The sequence below is a fragment of the Erithacus rubecula genome (assembly GCF_903797595.1).
Source record: "Erithacus rubecula genome assembly, chromosome: 5".
Classification (NCBI taxonomy): Eukaryota; Metazoa; Chordata; class Aves; order Passeriformes; family Muscicapidae; genus Erithacus; species Erithacus rubecula.
Window position 1 is genome coordinate 5,072,274 of NC_136687.1, and position 18,301 is coordinate 5,090,574.

General features: G+C 34.4%; 2 protein-coding genes across 2 annotated transcripts; both read right to left on the minus strand.

The window, feature by feature from the left end:
- Positions 1–202: 202 nt before the first annotated feature.
- On the minus strand, positions 203–7,065 carry LOC306802069 (transmembrane emp24 domain-containing protein 11-like). The gene is made up of 5 exons (XM_079305820.1): positions 6,853–7,065; positions 5,901–6,001; positions 5,029–5,154; positions 2,807–2,953; positions 203–1,956 (listed from the first exon to the last, which is right to left on the minus strand). The coding sequence occupies exons 1-5, from the start codon at positions 6,980–6,982 to the stop codon at positions 1,807–1,809; spliced, it is 654 nt and encodes a 217-aa protein (XP_079161946.1). The 5' UTR covers positions 6,983–7,065; the 3' UTR covers positions 203–1,806.
- A 2,825-nt stretch (positions 7,066–9,890) lies between these two features.
- Positions 9,891–17,789, minus strand: SPON2 (spondin 2). The gene is made up of 6 exons (XM_079306072.1): positions 17,345–17,789; positions 16,316–16,540; positions 15,741–15,964; positions 15,281–15,472; positions 14,128–14,302; positions 9,891–12,119 (listed from the first exon to the last, which is right to left on the minus strand). The coding sequence occupies exons 2-6, from the start codon at positions 16,536–16,538 to the stop codon at positions 11,941–11,943; spliced, it is 993 nt and encodes a 330-aa protein (XP_079162198.1). The 5' UTR covers positions 16,539–16,540; positions 17,345–17,789; the 3' UTR covers positions 9,891–11,940.
- Positions 17,790–18,301: the final 512 nt, after the last annotated feature.

The window sequence follows — 18,301 nt, forward strand, 5'->3', positions numbered from 1 at the left end:
TCAGTGCTGAGTATATACTCTTTGAGTATAGACCTAATGAATATGGTGGAACATGATTAGCTCTTTTATAAATTCTGAAATGTTGCTTGTCCTGGATTACCAGCTGGAGTGCATTGTAAGTGAAATGAGTTATGTTTGTCATTGAGATGTGCTTATGAGCCTTTCAGTAAATATCAGCTAAAGTCTGAACCACAACCTTGCTGCAACACTTTATTGTTTTCTTCTTGGACTTCATATGCCATATGGTTTTAACACATATTTCCTTCTTACCCTCCACCAAATATGTTATTACGAGACATGTTGCAAGTGAGTGCTCTATAAAAGTTAATTAAATAACACTTACTTACTGGTCATTCCAAGTGGCACCTCTGAACCATCCAAATTTTTAAATATGGGACACAATGCAGTGAGTAGCTTTATGAGACTTTATTTGGATTGATTTGGTCCCTGGAAAATTGCTTTTTGTCTCTACTTTGTATCAATTTTATTGATTCTCACATACTACCAGCTGTATTTTAATTCCCATGCTGGAAATGTAAGTATACTTAAAGGGAAATGTCATTTCCTTGCTAAAGAAAACAACAGATGGGAAGATAGAAAAAAGAAAGAAAGTAGTGCCTTTAGGACTATGATTGGTCTACAGATATTTCACCTTTCATTACCTTTTAAACTAGCAAAAAGTCAGAAAATGTAGGTAGGAAAACAAACCACAATATTCTTCTATCACAGTGCTTTAGAAACTTCAACTTCCATGTTTTTGTATGTAATCATTTCCAATTCCTTCCGACTACTATTGCTGCTTTGTCAAGCTAATTATCTGGATTTTTAGCCTTTGACTTGTCATTGAATGATACTGTAGTTACACTGCTATTTGTCTATAAACTAAGCTAAATTAGGCCATAAAGATATATGCAACCAAACTGCAACAAGTGAAATGGAAAATTAAGTCAAGAACTGATAATTTCTGTAGGCAGTAGTGTTAAAGTTGCTAAATAATGAAAATTATAAAAATTCTCAACACAGAAACATTTACTGCAGGAATGAAGTAAAATAAAATTGGCCATGTTTACCAAGAAACGTTTAATTTGGATTACTTTGACATACTTCATAAAGAGTATAATTTACATAAACAACTGTGGGAGGCATCTGATCACCATCAATTCTATAGCCTAATGTTTAGGGTTTTTCTGGAAGTAAAAAGTAAGTATAATTCCAGATTGCTTCTCTGGATCTTTGTCTTCCATGGTAATTGCTGCCATGAGTGATCAGTTCAAACTCTGAACATTTTACAAGAAAGCATTCACAACTATATTTAGGTGTTACACATATATAGATTGAGTTCAAGACACTCTCACCCAATTAAACACCACAGGGGTTGTAATTATTTCTTTGTTTACTATCTGAATCCTAGTCAGACTGCAGTGCAGAACTGTTCTTGGTAGTGCCAAATAAGATTACTCTGCAAGCAGAGTAATTTAAAATCTTAGGAATCTTTACTTTAGATTTCTATTTTAGATTTAACCTAAAAATTCTTCATTAAGTACTGAACTTAAATGCTGCCTTAGTCACTGACTCCTGTATTTAGCTTTACATCTGTAGAGGGGTAATAAAAATGATAAGAAATTCAAGGAGTAAAATGTAAGGGGATGCCAGAGGTTGTGACCTTGCTGAAGAACCCAGAGTTAGAGCACAAGATGAAAGTTGAGAGTTCTATACAAGCAATTTTCTCATAGGTGCAGGGTTTCTTTGGATGTTCAGTGTTACATGGTGTGCAATTTTTGAATCTGTGCATTGACTTTATAGAACTTAAACAAGCTTCTTAGATATAAAGAAATCTCTGAGAGATTTGATTTGCCAGATTCCAACAGAGATGAGGATTAGTGTTTGTACTATAGCCCACCACAAAATATTACTGTTGGTTTCTTCACTTGTTTTCCGAAATTTTTCTTCACGCTCCTAGGGAATAAAAGAAAAGCATAATTATTACCTTTTGTCATCTGTATGTTTCATGGAAAGTAGAAAGGCATCCCTCTTCTGCCTAGTGGTGAACAAAACCATTTTTTCCATGTAGATAAAAATGAAGGTTTGTACTTATCTCTAGGGGGGATATCTTCACTAATCAAAACTGAGAAGCAGGCACACTGAAGCAGGAATGCAAACAGAGTTTCCCTTATTCACAGAAGATGTATTGTGCAAAACATGTTCCATTAGTACAGATTTTAACCTGTTTAGGTTCCCAGTCACTTCCATGTTGCTGTCAAGAGCACTTTGGCAGCCAAATTTCTGGTTTGGGGTAACTAGTTGATATATTTCCAACACTGTCTATCTATATAGAAAAGTAACGGGTGTACACTTGTTTGAAGAAGGGCTTTATGTCTGTCTTCATGGGGATATATAAATTTACACTCAGTCATTTCCTTTCCCACTCAATAAAGCTTGTGCATGCAGGGCAGTGTGGAAGCCTCAGCTGACAGCATCACCCACAGTGGTACCTGCAGCCTGCTCGGATGCTGTGGCTGATTCTGACCAAGAAAACTCTGCTTGGAAAATCCTGCTTTGAAATAACACCTGCTACTACAAAATAACATCTGTTGCTAGAAGCATGAGTCCACGGTGATTAATTAGTTTTATGTAACAGCTTAAAACATTTTGCAAGGTAATGGAGACTACTTTGGTTAAGTATCTATAGATTTTTATGAGTTAGTTAAAAATGCCACTGCAATTGTGTTATAACCCTCATAATACTTTATAAATCAATAAGCATATGTGCAATATTTTTAACATTTCCATTAGGGGATATACATACTCTTTCATAGTCTTGTTCTCTGGTTACATGATGAATTTGCTCAATTAGATGCTCTAGTCTGACATTAACTTCATTCACTTTGTCTTTAGCTTGAATAGAAGATTCATCCAAAAAATGTTCCCCGACTCTGATGTCCAAGTGGATACGCTGCAAACAGAATAAAATGTTCTCATTTCTCTTTTTTTTTTTTTTTTAATTCCTTAGAATAAAAAATGAAACTATGTATAATTTCCCCTTAAGATCATTGCAGGAAATATAGTTTTAATTGCTTATAAAAATCCTTCCTAAAATTTGAATCAGGTGGAAAATTTGAAGTTTTTTAATTTTATTTTTAAATTAGTTATACTAATTTGCAATCTTCACTAATGTTAGGGCATTACTTTATGCTGTCGAGTCAACCACCATTAAAATGTTGCTGTTGTCCAAAATAGTTAAGAAAATAAAGGACTGCTCATTATATTTCATATTTCATTCTAATATTGCAGAAATTACTATATTTAATAGTACTGTTGGAGGCTTTTTTCAAATACGCTTCTAGGTTCCCTCACATAACTGTTTTCTTCACATTATTTATCCACACTGGAATATCTCCCAATATCCTTCAGGCTGTTGTATGATCTATAGCAAAAATGCCTCAAGCCAGTCAAGCAATAGAACCATAGAAAGAAGAGAGAAGAATGGAACTTCCAATGTTATGCAGCTTATTTGGGCATGAATGAAAAATTCTACTAAAACTAGTAGGAGAAACTTCTCCTAGAAGCCAATTAGTACCTAAGAGAAAACAAAAAGGTTGTAGCCAAACAAATAATCTTCAAAACCCTAAAAATTGATATTATCATAATAGAAGTTAGGTCTTCTCAGAGATCAGCCAGAAATGAAGAGTGTATCTTCTATCAGCTGTCTTGAAGTTACCTAATTGTATAGGTATAAATCCATCTCACAACATTGTGCTCCATTAATTTCTTTATTTTTGTTTGAAAGAGTTCAGGTAACCATCTGATTCTAATGAAGAACATTTAAAGATTTACCTTCACTAAATAATATTTTTCCTTTTGTGATATTTGTTCCTCCAGATATAATTAAAAAGGACAGTATTTTTCTTTTTAATTTCTGTGTTCTCAAGCAAACGGCGTTATTTAAAATTTGTGGTATTAATGTTCTCCTTCCTTGCATCTCTTGGCTACTTTTATACAGGATGGTCAGAACTCTACATGGTGCATGTATCATGTAAAATAATGTTAATACACCCCCATCTATACCAGATAACATCCTCAGAATCACATTCATGATGCACAGTTAGCTGTGACCAGCCAAAGATTTATTCCCCTTACTCCTTCTAGTTGATAAGCTCCACATTTTCTTTTATGATTAGACCTAATTGCTTTTGCAATGTATATGATTAAATTTCCATTAATTTCTATCAATCAGCATGTAAGAACACCTTGTTATTCCAGTGTAATAATCCTACTCCAGTGCTGTTATTTCTATGTTATCTACATGTTTCCAAAGTGCATAGCTAGGATAAGATTTTAGCCTACCTTAACACATTTAGAAGATGTTTATATTTAGCTGGTTATTTAACTCTTTTGCCATCAGCTGAAAAGAAAAAAAAAAACCCAAACCACTCTAGAGAGTAATTCTCTCCTATTTTTGGGAAGCAGCAAAGAGATAAAATTTCAAAACAGTATTTATAAATTTTTTTTTTGCAATCAGTAGAGTCATGATGTCACCTCTGATGGCTTTTTCCCCCTAAATCTGCATTAAAAACAGCTTTGCTGGTAGTGAACAACAAGTATACTGACATATTCTTAATTTGAATATCTTTCAAAAACTAAAATGTTACATTTTCATTAACAATCCAATCTAAGTTAGTGAATACATGGAATATCTTTATGACAAGTGCCTGTGTTAGTCAATCTTATATATTTGTCTTTTGATCCAAATTAGTTGTTCTTATAGATCAGAATCTTTCCCATTCAATGCACAATACAAACATTAAATCTCTCTATCTATAGACTTGCCTCTTGAATGCTAACTTTTTTAATATGATAACAGTCTTTTTATCTCTTCATCCACATAATTGTATATTTGCTTTCTTCAATTGCTGAAAAAGTTGAATCATCTGCTAGAAGTTAGACCAACTTCTAATCCAGTTTGAAATCTCTCCTGTTGGTGAATGATTGCTACTGCTACAACAAAGAATATTTAGGAAATACACCTACCAGTTTACTTCCTGCAGTCACTGCAAATCTTGTGGAGTTAGACTGGAAACAAATGATGTGCTCCCCAGAGAGGTAGGATGTAAAAGAAAATGTCCCTTGTGGCCCATACAGCTTTGACAACAGTACCTGAAATTTAGATATATCCATTGGGTTTGTAATTTATAACTATCAATAAAATAAAAAAAAAAAATCAAAAAAGAGTACTATGAATTGGATGCAGAAAGGAACCAATTAAGCAGCTGACATGATTAAATTCATCCAAATTTCAGAACAGATTTAGAGAAAACAAAACAATTTTAGCTCACTGTGAGCATTAAAATGTTACAGAATTTTGTAATGTACAAAAGCCAATGCTCTCTGAAGCATTCAGAGTTTGAAAACTGAGATTTTGCCTGGGCAGGTAAATAAATTGTCCATTGCTGGAAGAGCTCAGTACCTCATGACAGCTCAGGCAGCTGCTCTGCATGAGCAGCCTCATGGTGACCTTGACTGTGGGTTTCAACATCAGCTCTCCTTTCTGCTGCACAAGTGCATTCTGTATCATTTTACTCCATCAGTGAATTCTGGTGTTTTATTTTTAATTTAACTTGTTTTCTCCATTGTCACTTAATCTTGTTAATGTCACTGCTTTCCAAATCTGGTAGTAATGCAAAAATTGACCATACACATAATTATCAAATATCATAATTTCCTTTTACTTTCATAGAAATCCCAGGGGTTTTATATCTTTCAGCATCAAAATACTGAACTGGGTGGTTGACTGTAGATTTACATTTTCCCCAGAAGTGTCTTTTTATTTTTAGATAGTGCTGCCTGTGAGTGCCAGAAGTCAAGTCACAATCCCTACAGAAATATTCATAAAGTACTTTTACCTCACCAGTAGGGCTTGTGACAGTCACAAACATTCCCAAACCAGGAGCAGATTCAAGAAAGTCATGTTTATGTATATCCCAGCGTTGTACTTTGTAATTCCCTGAATAAAAACATAGGTAAATCTGTTAAATAATGCATATCTTACCATGAAACATCTTCATTGCTTTTTCAGGACAAATACAAATATGTATGTATTTCATGTGCTTATCATTAATATTGCTCAGGGGCACTTCATAACAGAGTAAAATGCAATAAATTTTTGCTACACTAGAAAATCTTCTAAACTACTGCAAAAATGGTTAATTAACAAGAAAAACTTTCTGATTACTCCTAATGCTCTGGGAAGATTAGCCTCTAGAAGGCACACTGAGACCTCCAAAAGCATAATGTGCTGTACTCAAATTACATTTTATGAATTGTCTTTCACACTTATTATATTATTTATTTTTTAAAAAAAGATTAATTTGTATTATTTTTTACTATCCCCTTGAAATCTTACATTTACAGTCTTGTAGATTAGTTTAATATGCTTCTGATATATATATATATGAGGTGAAATGAAACTTTAGTGCATTGTAAATGATCTATTTTCAGACAGACATTTATCAAAAAAGTAACTCTCCCATTCATATGGGGAAAACTGAAATTCTGGTATGAATGAGTACATCAGTCAGAACATGCAGAAGCACACATGGAAGCAGCAGTTTCATAGCTGTAGAATTAAAAAACATTACTTTTCTCTGTTTAGTCAGTAAAGCACTCTGAAAGTCTGCATTTCTTAGTGTGGTGGATACACACAATGTTTGAGGACTTTAAGCCTAATCCCTACTGCAGGGAGATATTTTCAGAGTGCCCTTTTTTTTACCATATTCATCAATCACAGAAATTACATTTCCAGTTATCTTTGCATTGCATGGGTTAGATCATCATAAAACATTGACAGGTACCTACCAACTACCAAGGTGTCACTGGGAATATCTTCAATTATGCATTTCTCTTCTCTTTCTCCAATGTGAAAATACAAAGCGAGTGAAAAAGAAATCCAAAAGTTCATAAGAAATCCTATTAATTTGCTTTTCATATTTTTATATATCCCTGCTGTACTGCTTTTGAAGATAAATAGTTACATACAAATATCTGCAGTCCTGTGGTTGTTCCTTGTTTGCTGCTTATCAGAGTATTTTTGAGAGAAAAAAAAAAAAAACTATGAGAAAAGGCAGCTGGTGGTTAAACATTTATAAATAACTACAGCATGTTCTGGAGAACGAGATAACATAGAAAAGACACCTTTTAATTTCTTTCTTCTTTCCCAGCATCTAGATTAAAATTCATTTTATATACTTAGAAGAGCATGAAACTGAAAGGGCCTCTCAGGTGCTTGAGATCAGCTCCCTAGATTACTGTAGGCAACTACATTGATTATCTCTTTCCATAAACTGCTCATTTTTCAACTTAAATGAAGTTATTATTTCCTATTAATTCTGAATGATTATTCCAGAGCTTCACTCCTCTTTTATTAAGCAAACTTTTAATTTTCATCCTAAATCATTGTACAAGTGTAGGCACCTGTATAAAATCCACAGGCACTACATGAAAGAACTATAAAGAAGTCACAAGAACTTGAATAATCAAATAACATTAGTGAATATGTAAAATGATACAGCTATTTCAGGGAAAAATAACAACATTAACACTTTCAGAATGAGATTTTTTTTTATAGGAGTGATGGTTTCTTAGATACCTCCTAATACATTCTCTGAAGAAAGTTATAGTATAAATCAAAGCAGTGATTGAGATTCTGATTTTTACTCTTTGTACTAATATAGACCTATGTGTATGTCTGATGACAAACTCATTTATCACTCAATGTTCCTTGTGCTGTAAATGAAGATCACTCTGTCTGAAAGGTTAGCCTGAATGGTCATTTTCCAGCAGGGAATACCCACCTGTGAGATCATTTCCAGTCAGGAAGACCCATCTTTCCTCATAATATTAATGTTATCCCAATTACACAAGAACACACAATTTTCTTGTATCAAGGAAGAAGGGTGGACAGCCCTTCAGATTCAATATCTGTAACCTAAATAAAAATTTTGAGGTGATAGCTCCACCTGGATTATTTCATGTCTTCCAAAGAAGGACTGATGCATGATTATTGCCCTTCTCTGCACCTGCCATCTATGAAGTTGTGTCAATAAAGGAATGTCTGTGTAACACTGTCACAGGATTAGGACCATCCTGATTCAATCCATTTCACAGCATGAAGTATCTTCATGGAAGTTGTAACACAACCATTAGTTCACCTCCAAAAATCACCCATCAGCATCCCCACGTGGAGAGGCTGTCAGACAAAGGGAACTGATTCCTTACACATTACTTCTTTGACTCCATTTCATTAAGGATAGAGGGATAAAAATTGCATCTTCTGGCCATTGAATCTTTAGGAATAGCACGGGGGATGTTATGGCTCCTTACTGCTTCAGCACTGATCCATCAGAAATCACTTTAGATTTTACAGGATCTCATCATATCATTGGACTTTTGCCCCTCTACCACAGGAGATGTTGACTGTCAAGCACCTGCAAAAATTCTCATGCCATAGTCCTGCCTGCAGAAAATACAATTTTATCTGCAGGTTGTGAGCTACTTGACCTGTCATCTTTTTAGCTTTTTGTTGACTCCTTCTGGCTTCCAAAATTCTGAGTTCCAGTGGTAAAACACAAGACATACAAGGTGACACCATTTTATCTTCACTCTGCTGAGACTCATTGGAACAGACACATTCCTTCTGTACATTTATCTAGCAAATGCTGGCAGAGTAGGGCTGCTGGACCTCAAGCAAACAAAAATAATTCAGCCTCCAGGTAATCAGGTTGTAATGCAGCATACTGAGAGCTTTCTTTTGTGTCAGGAATTCAGGGTTCCTGTAAATTGTCATGGACACAACTTCTTCATACTGCAAAAATCCCATTTGAACAAGGTCTGCCTGACATCAAACTTGCTGTATTGAGTGTTAGATTTATTTCTTAAGGGTGTTAAATATTGTTATGTAATCGTCTGAGTTACTTTGTTATGTTGGGTCATTCATGGCAGACCAGATATTCCCAAAATATTTCAATTACCTGGGACTGGGAGTATAATAGCTTTTTGCCTTGAATAGCATCTGATACACTCAGATCTTTTGTTTGCACACTTATTCCACTATAGGAATTTAATTTGGTGTTGATTTTTTTGGTAGGACCACAGTTTAATTCTATGGTGACTTTTTTGTTGCTGCACTTTAGCATTAACCTCATCATCCACTCTGCAAGAATATCTACCGAGGCATCAAAGCTTATTCTTTCTGTATAATATTCTTGAAAAAAAAAATCTTTACAAATCCATTTCAAGCTTCTTTCCAAAGTGCTTTCTGAGATTGCTTAATCCAGCAATTAATTTGCCTATTTCCTTCCCTGATTCCCATGTATTTAGGGCATCAGCATCTTGGCTGCCAACCATCTGTAACATGAGATAGAAGGGAAAAGGAAGGAAGAGCTTCTCTGTGTTTCTTCCTGGTCCCAAAATTTTTAAGGGAATTCCAAGGCTGCTGGAGCTACAAAGTCCTAGCAATATCCATGCAGGGATCATGTACCTCACTCATCAGTTTAATAGATAAGTACTGTGAGAAATGTGCTCCATCACTAGAATGCATTTCATTCACTGTATCCACAGTCTTGCCAAGTAATGGCTCCATCCCTGTGGTTTGCAGAGGGAATAGCTGGAATTATGTTTATAGCCAAGCAATACAGCCACAGGGGCATCCTTAAAGATTATATTTACCAAGGTCTCCTGAAGTTACAGTTTACAAAAAAGCCCTATATCCAGGTAACTGGCTGGATAGGAAACTTCTGTTTTTGAAAGAAGCTGCAGTGAATTTTCATGTAAATACCCAAAAATAGCGAAGTTACATATCACTGACTGGAGTTTTCTGAGGTGTGTTGTTCTGTTACACATTTTCTTTCTACTCCATGTCCTTATCTCATCTTTTCTCCTTCAGTATCCTTTGGAAAACTTTGGTCTCCAGGAATCTCAGCAAACTCTTCCATTCAAATTATATCTGGTAGGACTGAAATCACAGTTTCAGGTCAATATGTTATTGCAAATGCAGGTATTCTTTTACTGGGCCTAGTGCTTTATTTATTCTGGGCATGTGAAGAAGCAAAACTGTAGTGTTTAGAAAACTTCCAGAAAAGTACCTGAAAGGATACCTTGTGGGTTTTGAGTTTGTTTTTCCTAAGGCATAATTTAGAATTGCATCTGGTGTCTGCCCAAAAACTTTATTGAGCTTAATTTGTCTCTTGACAATCAATTTGAAATAAACTCCTATTCCCTGAGAATATTTAAATTTATAGTACAATATATGCTTATATTTTCTGTTATGATGATAATTGTGCAAAAATGTAAAAAAGTGTAACAAAACACAGAATGGTTAAAACTAATATTAAAAGCAGAAAGAAAAATACTGAATATTAACTAAATACAAAATAGTGTAGTAACACTATTCCCATTATAGAGTGGAAATAGGGGGACTTAAAAAATAGCTATGATAACAGGAGTAAGTGAAACAATTTTGAACAGACAACAGTGGGAATGTGAAGAATGAGAGAAGAGCAGAAATTCCTACACTTAATTCTAATAACTGTGTATTTATCAGGATTTGAAGGACTAGTGAAGTCTAGTCTGATAAAGTTTCAAATTTATTTTTGTCTTTGCAAGACATCTCCCCTGGAAAAAAAAGTACAGAGAAATGTTTCAACGTTTCAGCCCTATGGAGGATACAGTCTGCTCCTTTAAGGACAAGAGAAATGATCTTGTATTTGGCATATTTCAGAAAGAACCTACTCAAATCAACTCTCCTGTTCAATACCTATGCTGTATATTTGTAAAATTGCAGTGTGCTGTAAAATTTTTGTGAGCTGACTTTAAACTTATTCTATTAAATAAGCATTATTCCAAAATTCTTTTCCTAGTTGGTAGTCATAGCTCTTCATAGGCTCTTCATATGTTACATTCCTTTTATAACAGTTATTTTAGCATTAAAAATTGCAGTCAGGAACAGTTTCTAACATGTGTTTTGTTAGAGTCGTGCATACCTTAATTTTAAGTGATAGATACACAAATAGCAGCAAACACATATAAAGAAAAATGAACACATTTACTGCATATATAAGGTTCATTATATAATTCATGTTATGGTCAACAGCATTAACTTTGAGATTAGAGTTGTCTCATGAAGGACACACACCAACAATCAGTTTTTGAATCTCAGCTAACACTTTTAATTCAGCTCAGATGTTTCTACTACTATCCACACTTCTGATTTTTTTTTCTAGTAATTTTGTTGGCTGAGTGTCCTCATGGCAGTTATACTTCTCACTTTTGAGAAAGAACAAGAAAAAGACATTTTCATATTCTCAAAAGACCCAAGACAAGTTTACTCAGTTCCATTATTGTCTTAACCACACTGCAAACATCTGCTCACTCTGACTTCTGTAAGTAGTTTCTGATGAAATGGACATTAAGCAAGGTAGAAAGACAACAAAAATGCCAATAAATTATATAAACATAATTTAGAGGAAAAAACATTTTTAGGTATAAATAGCTGTAGATAAACAAATTACAATATTTAAGGAGGTTATTAGTTTAGATTTTGTGGTTGAAAGATTTTTACTGTAAAGTAAAAATGTGAAGTACACGGTTTCAAAATATCTTCTTTTCTACCACTAGAGGGTACTCAAAGAACTTACAGTGTATCTGGAGGAAGGATTTATTTGGGGGTTTTTGGTCTGTAAATTATCCAGTACTGTTATCCTACTAAACCTTAGGCATTTAACCCCCCAAAATCTTGATATTAAATAAAAACTTTCAAAACCACTCTAATACAGCTTTTCAGCAAAGTAGTGCAGCGTATCCAGATTTTAAAGAACATTGATTGGCATGTAGTTTAGATCTAAACTTATGCAACTTTTAAATTATCTTAATTATTATCTTTTCTTTATTTCAGACACAGTTCTCTGGTTCACATCCTGTTTCTTCATCCAGGTTTGGACAAGGCATCCCATTATTGGCAGGCTGAAGAAGTACAAAACGAGTTCTGATCTTGGTCCCTGTTTCCCTGCAAACCCCTCTGCAGAGACCCCAGGAAGACCATGGAGAAACCTCGCAGTCCAGGGGTGTTTCTGCAATGCACACAGCAAAGAGGCAACTTCACATCAGGTTGTACTTCAGTCAAATACACAGTTGGAAAAGCATTAAGGAATGATTATCAAAAGCATCCTTCCTTATACAAAATTCATGTGATTAATCAAATCAGTATGTTGTCTCATGAATTTTTTAAAAAGCCTCCTAAACTCATTGGTATTATTGTTATTGCAGTCTAGAGCCTGTCTCAGGTATTATATCAGTACTGAAGCATATTATATCTTGAATGAAAATACAGAATTCCTTAAAATAAAGCTATGCTTAAAATTATTGTACTCAAAATGCTGAATTGAAAAACATCTACTGACAATTTTTATAATCCATTTTTCTTTGCTTTGGCTTACTAAAACACTGGGATTAAAGCTTCCCTCTGGTTTATTTAGGTATATTTATATTTCTCTGTGGGCAGCTATTGTTCCTAGAGTTGTTCATATCGAATTCCATTTTACTTTGGTTGCAATTTGTTTCAGAAATAAAGTCCCACTTTTTATCATTAAATCATCATGCTATTTTTTTGTTGTGTACACTGCTCTTCCCTTTGCCAATAAGGATACTCTGTAACTAGAAGCTTTCTATTACTGAAAGGATTTTCAATATAGTTTTCATTCAATGCAAGAAAAGAAGTTAGAAACTCTGAAGTACTACCCATGCTGAATGCTTCTATCTAAAATAAAAGTCATAAAAAGTAGGTGAATATTCTTTAGCAGGTTAAATTAAAATACTGCTTGTCACAGGAAGCTGGATCAAAACTGCCTGCTACAGCATTTTTGGGTAAAATAGGTGAGCACAAACCCAGCTTTAAATGTCACACCAAAGTGACATCTGGCATAAATTTCTGGTATTACAGTGAACTCACCACTTCTGTTGTCATCACTCATTCCTATGTTTCTAGAGAGCATGAGGGACACTGCTTGATCTCTGGTAATTAAATCTGCCCTTTTGATTGTGGCATAAGTTTTTAAACAGACTGATATACTGATTCATATACAGGAAAGTGGGGATTTTTGATTGAAAATTATTTTTGAAATACCATACTTTAAATGCAGTTTAAATTTATATCATGAACAGGGCCTAATGTTCTTTTCAAATCTTACGGGAAAGACATATAACTGTAAATGAGATGTGTAACACTTACTTTGGATATGTCTTGTTTACTAACACAAATACATTAAACTACTATAAATTGATAAATACATTTATTAAATTATAAATAGCACACTAACTGTGTAGATAATGAGCTGTATTTTAGTGCTTGTAAGGTGAAAAGCACAGTGCTAGACATTCTGGAGAAGCTCCTGGAACATGGTAACTCTTTTGGGAATGCATTGCTCCCTTGGAGCAAATATTGGTTAATTATATATTTGTTAATTCAGAGACTTGAAAATTATGATTGACATGAGTCATAGTTTGCATTCTTCCTACCTATTCAATATTATTAGCTGATATTTTTCAGAAAATGAAAATGGGAAATAACTTTATTTTTGTTATCAGGATTTATGTTTCTATTGAAAAGATGTCCAAATCAATTGAATTATATAAATTTTTCTTGCACATAACTGCCAAGCTCTGACTTAGAATGAGACAATAATAATGGTTCTTGGTTTCATTGTCATGTAAAACCTTAAGGATGAATATTTACTTCAAAGTTGCAGAGAGTTTGGGAATGCTGATTCTGATTGAGTGTCATTTGTTTCTTATAAAATTCACTTATAAAATGATACAAAGGCTTGGGTAGCTCTTTGTCTGGATAGAGCCCAGTCCTTTGAACCACAGCTGAAATATGCAATCCCTTACTTATTCTTTCAGGAATTCTCTTTTATGTCGACTGGCTTGTTTTATTTCCCATTTGTGAGTTTGGAACTCTTCCTATGCAGATAGGAGAATATTCTGCCTGATCACCTGTTTCATCCACACCACCTGCCAGATTTCCACATACTTCTGAGTGAATGGAAAGAACAGAACTGAGAACATCTACTAATCACTTACCTGAGACAGTGTCTATTATTTCATTGGTTTTAGCTGGAAGATTAATAAAAGGTGCAGAAAGACCTAGCTGGCTTTTCTTTAATTTCACCATTGTTACTTGAGCAATTGGTGGCAAAATTTTGAGTTTGGGATAATAAAATGAGTTTGCTGGGTGACTTGGAGAGGAACAAGTGATCTGTGAAATAAAAAAGGAGAATATTAAAAAGACTAAGAAGATAACTGTAAAATCATGTTTTTACATCATGCTAATACTTTTTGGCAAATAATTTGCATACAGCCAGTTTCTATGAACCTCAGTTCACATAACTATGCTGGTCAATCCAAAATTTTTAATGCAGAATACTTGACTGGATACAGGACTGTGGTAGGAAGTCCTGCAAATACAGTAATGTATGAAATGATTTAACAGAAAGAACTGGATATTATTACAAGAAAACAAGTGTTAAGCAATAATATTAGGTATGCTATAGGAGCTGTCATATGGATATGAGAGGCCAAATGCTTCTCTCTTCCTTTCCTCATTACTCATTAACACAGTATTTGTTCCTAGAAAAACTCACCTTTAAGAAAGGATTAAGTGAATATTTACAGTATTCAAAACATTTGAATTTAAATCCTTCATTTGCCACCACTCTTAAATAGCAAAAGCAAAGTATGAGGCATAGGGAGGATGAAATGAGCAAAAGAGATTGAAGGCAGTGACACCACAGTGCAGTTCTCTGCTTTCCTTCAGGTCCTTTCCCTCAAATGTAACAGTTTCAGATTTCAGCAGTGCTTTCAACTGAAAACTCCTCCTCACAGCAGTATTCACTACTAAGAATTTTCCTGGTTAGATTCACATTTGGTGATGTCAGGACTTTTATGAGTATTTTTGTTTTCCTGGCACTTTAATATAATCTAAAAAAATGGTCAGCTTTTCCAGAAAATGTAGAGAAAAAGTCTCTTGAACCATTTACATTTACCTAATAAATTTCAACGATACAGAAGATAAACAAAAGCAGTAGGTTTATCAGCTGTGTAATAAATCCATGTATAGAGAGCATCAGCATTCTCAAATACTGAAATCAGTTTTGCAATTATAAAATAGCTCTTTTTTAAAGGGAAGACTCAAAACACATCAATATGAAGTGCTAAACTGTGTCCTTGCACCCACCTCTGTAACTGTGTCCTGTGGAATAGTGGCAAAGTTTGGGGAGGAAAATGTGAATCCACTGTCAGTTCCAGCATCATATGGAAATAGATCTACTGATGCTTCATCCATCCAGTGGTCTCCTTCACAGAGATTCAGGCTGTCAACACCCACAAACCAGTCGGGGCTTGGAACAATTCGTACAACAAACGAAACCTAATGAAACAAAATGATCCATCAGGATTGCATCACTTGCTTTGGGATGCTTCAGTCCTGCTTGTAGTAATTTTAACTCTAAATTCTTGAAATAATGTCATTTTGCTCTTCTACTTTATAGAAGCTGCAGAGTGCTGCCTGCAATGTGACATGCTTTCTAGTAACTCTTTTTCAATATATTATTCCTACAAGTGAGAACTCAAATATTTAATTTTGGTTGATGGTAACATAAAATAAACTTTTGAAATGAGTATGTACATTTACTTACTAAGGGATGTCTTGGATGCACTTCTAATTCAGTAGAGGTTTGTCCTGTACCACTGGAAATTGCAGGAGCAGAGAAGATTCCGTGTACACTCTGAATTTTCTCTCCAGCTTCTTCTATTTCTTTCATTAATGCCCATGCTTCACCCTTTTCAGCAAAATCACGTACACCATTGCTGGCATATTCATTTTTTTTCCACATGCTGTAGTCAGAACTATGAGTAACACCTATTAGGGTGAATACATGGCATGGCATAAAAGTCTGATTTAGAATGTCCCTATTTCTTCATTTTCTCTGTTTTATTTCTGAGGTTAAAAAAAAAATGTGTATAATATTAAGTGAACACTAAAACATTTGGCTTATTGCTGTTTCAGTTGCAGCCAATTGAAAACAGAAGTCAATTGAAAACAGTTGTAGATTTTTGAAAACGTTGAGGATACTTCAATATCTGCATTCATTCTTAGTAACTTTGGCTTTTTCCCCCATTTTTGTTACTTATCTTACATAACTGTTAAGAAAAAAAAATCACAGAGGGCAAGAGGCTTATCTGCTCTTAAAACTGTGCATACTTCACTTACCTAGCAAGGATGACCACTGTGCTGGGGGCCTATAGAGTGGGTACTGCTTGGGGAAAGCAGTTTGACTCCATTTCCCTGTGAAGATTATCCTGTATTTAGCAAGTTCCTCTGCTGTGCAGAGAGCATCCTCCCCCACAGGCAGGCTGCTGGAATAACCCAGCATTGTTACAAGCACTGTCCAGAGAACTTTACAGGACCAGTAGACAAACATCAAGTTTTCCATTCCTTTCCACGCAAAAAGAAAGAAAAAAAAAATGTTAGCCATATTAGTCACTCAAAACTCAAAAATTAATAGCAGCTGCCTAATAAAATGTAATGTGGCATAAGTTGTAACCAAAGAGAATGCAGGTATCTGAAACACTAAAAATTGCTGTGCTTCTGAAAACATAACTATAATGCTTTCAGATTTGTTATTTCCATGGTATATACTACAAAACCTGTAACTTTACCTGGGACAAATGTTTCTAATAAAAATGAAAATAAAAATATCTTATCCTTGTCCATAGTACTACCTCAGAGAAAAATCTGTTTCTCATTTTCTTTTGAAATCTGATTAGAGTCACATCTTGATTTAATTAAAGTAGCAACTGTTTCTGTGGAAAACATTAGTGGTATATTTATTCTTCTAAAGATTAAATTGCAGGTTACTTTGCCAAAAGAAATGATTTATTTTAAATTTGTGTTCTACAAAGGCTGTTTTATAGCATAACATTTAAAGTCAAGTAGATTTCATATTTATATAAATTACTTGCTGTCATAATGTGAATTAAAAACATTGTAATTCCTTTAGATTCTTTAAACTACATGGTTTTTTAAAATCAGTATTTTTTAAAGTTACTGTCATAGTTTGTGCAGATTTTGTTTTTAAATTAACATGATAATTGCATCGGACTGTTGAACTCCACCAATTGTTCAAAGTAGCAGCCTTAAAAACTGATTTTAAATGTCTTTGTCCTTTGAGAAAACTATACAAACTTAAGTAAATCACTAATAATATATTAGTTTGCAAAAATAGCTATGAATACTCACTAAATATTCCTCTGGAGCACTGGTAGGGGGAGAGCACCTGCTTTTGCTGGCAGCTGAGTTGGTCTGCAAGAGAAGACAGTAGGAGTCTTGCTATTTATGCCTGAAGAGGGTCCCTTTGGTCCAACAATTATTGCAATCTTTAGGCTTTCCAGGTTTGCAGAAATCGTGCCATCTTCTTGTTTGCAGTTCCTCTGGATGGACTGGCAGAGGTTTCCTGTCTGTCAGCTGGTTCAGATTCCTTATCAGAGGACTGAGATGCCGAAAACACAAAATGCTTTTAAAAAATACCTTGGATTCTTAGTAACAGTTTGAGTTTTCTGTTGCCTTTACAGTTCTCTGCTCTTATTAATGCCTCCAAGCTATACAAATGAACTGATTCCAACACTGAAATAGTTCTAGTGAATACTCTTTAAATGAGAAACATGTTTTCTTGTAAGTTTTATTGTCTGACAGATGCTCCTTCCAAACATTTACAGAGAGCTTGCTCACTCTCACACACCATATGTATGTGTTCAAATAAAAGGGGTGAGGCAGCTAAAAATGTCAAGAGGAAAAAAAAGTTACATTTCATAATTGCACATACTCACACAGACTGTGTCTCCTGCAAATATGAATTAATTTAAAGTAGTACAGTGTATATTTTTGTGTGTACAGTAATGTATGCTGGATGATGAAAGGGCTCTGTAACATTGTGGTTTCTTTGGAAAGAGTGGTTTTGGGAAGCTCAGAGATTTTTCATAGCTGTCTTCAGAGTAAAAATCCCCAAATAAAAATCCCATTATTACAGTTAAATCATGCATCCTCTATAACACAGTATATATACCTACTAAACTAAAAACTTTTAAATTGTTCAGGAAAAAACAAGAGTTATAGAGTGACCCAATTAAAAAATAATGTTTAATCTCAAAGTTTTCCCCCCCACCTTTCAAATAAGGGAAAACAAAGGACTTTGTGCCA

Bases quoted from the DNA above. Each gene is read 5' to 3' on its own strand.
- SPON2 (XM_079306072.1), bottom strand. From the start codon at position 16,538: ATGGAAAACTTGATGTTTGTCTACTGGTCCTGTAAAGTTCTCTGGACA. The intron at 15,965-16,315 runs GTAAGTGAAGTA...TCACCCTAATAG, and splicing joins ACAGTGGTCATCCTTGCTAG to GTGTTACTCATAGTTCTGAC. The intron at 15,473-15,740 runs GTAAGTAAATGT...TTGTTTCATTAG, and splicing joins TGCATCCAAGACATCCCTTA to GTTTCGTTTGTTGTACGAAT.
- LOC306802069 (XM_079305820.1), bottom strand. From the start codon at position 6,982: ATGAAAAGCAAATTAATAGGATTTCTTATGAACTTTTGGATTTCTTTT. The intron at 6,002-6,852 runs GTAGGTACCTGT...GTTTTTATTCAG, and splicing joins CAGTGACACCTTGGTAGTTG to GGAATTACAAAGTACAACGC. The intron at 5,155-5,900 runs GTAAAAGTACTT...TCTAAATTTCAG, and splicing joins TCACAAGCCCTACTGGTGAG to GTACTGTTGTCAAAGCTGTA.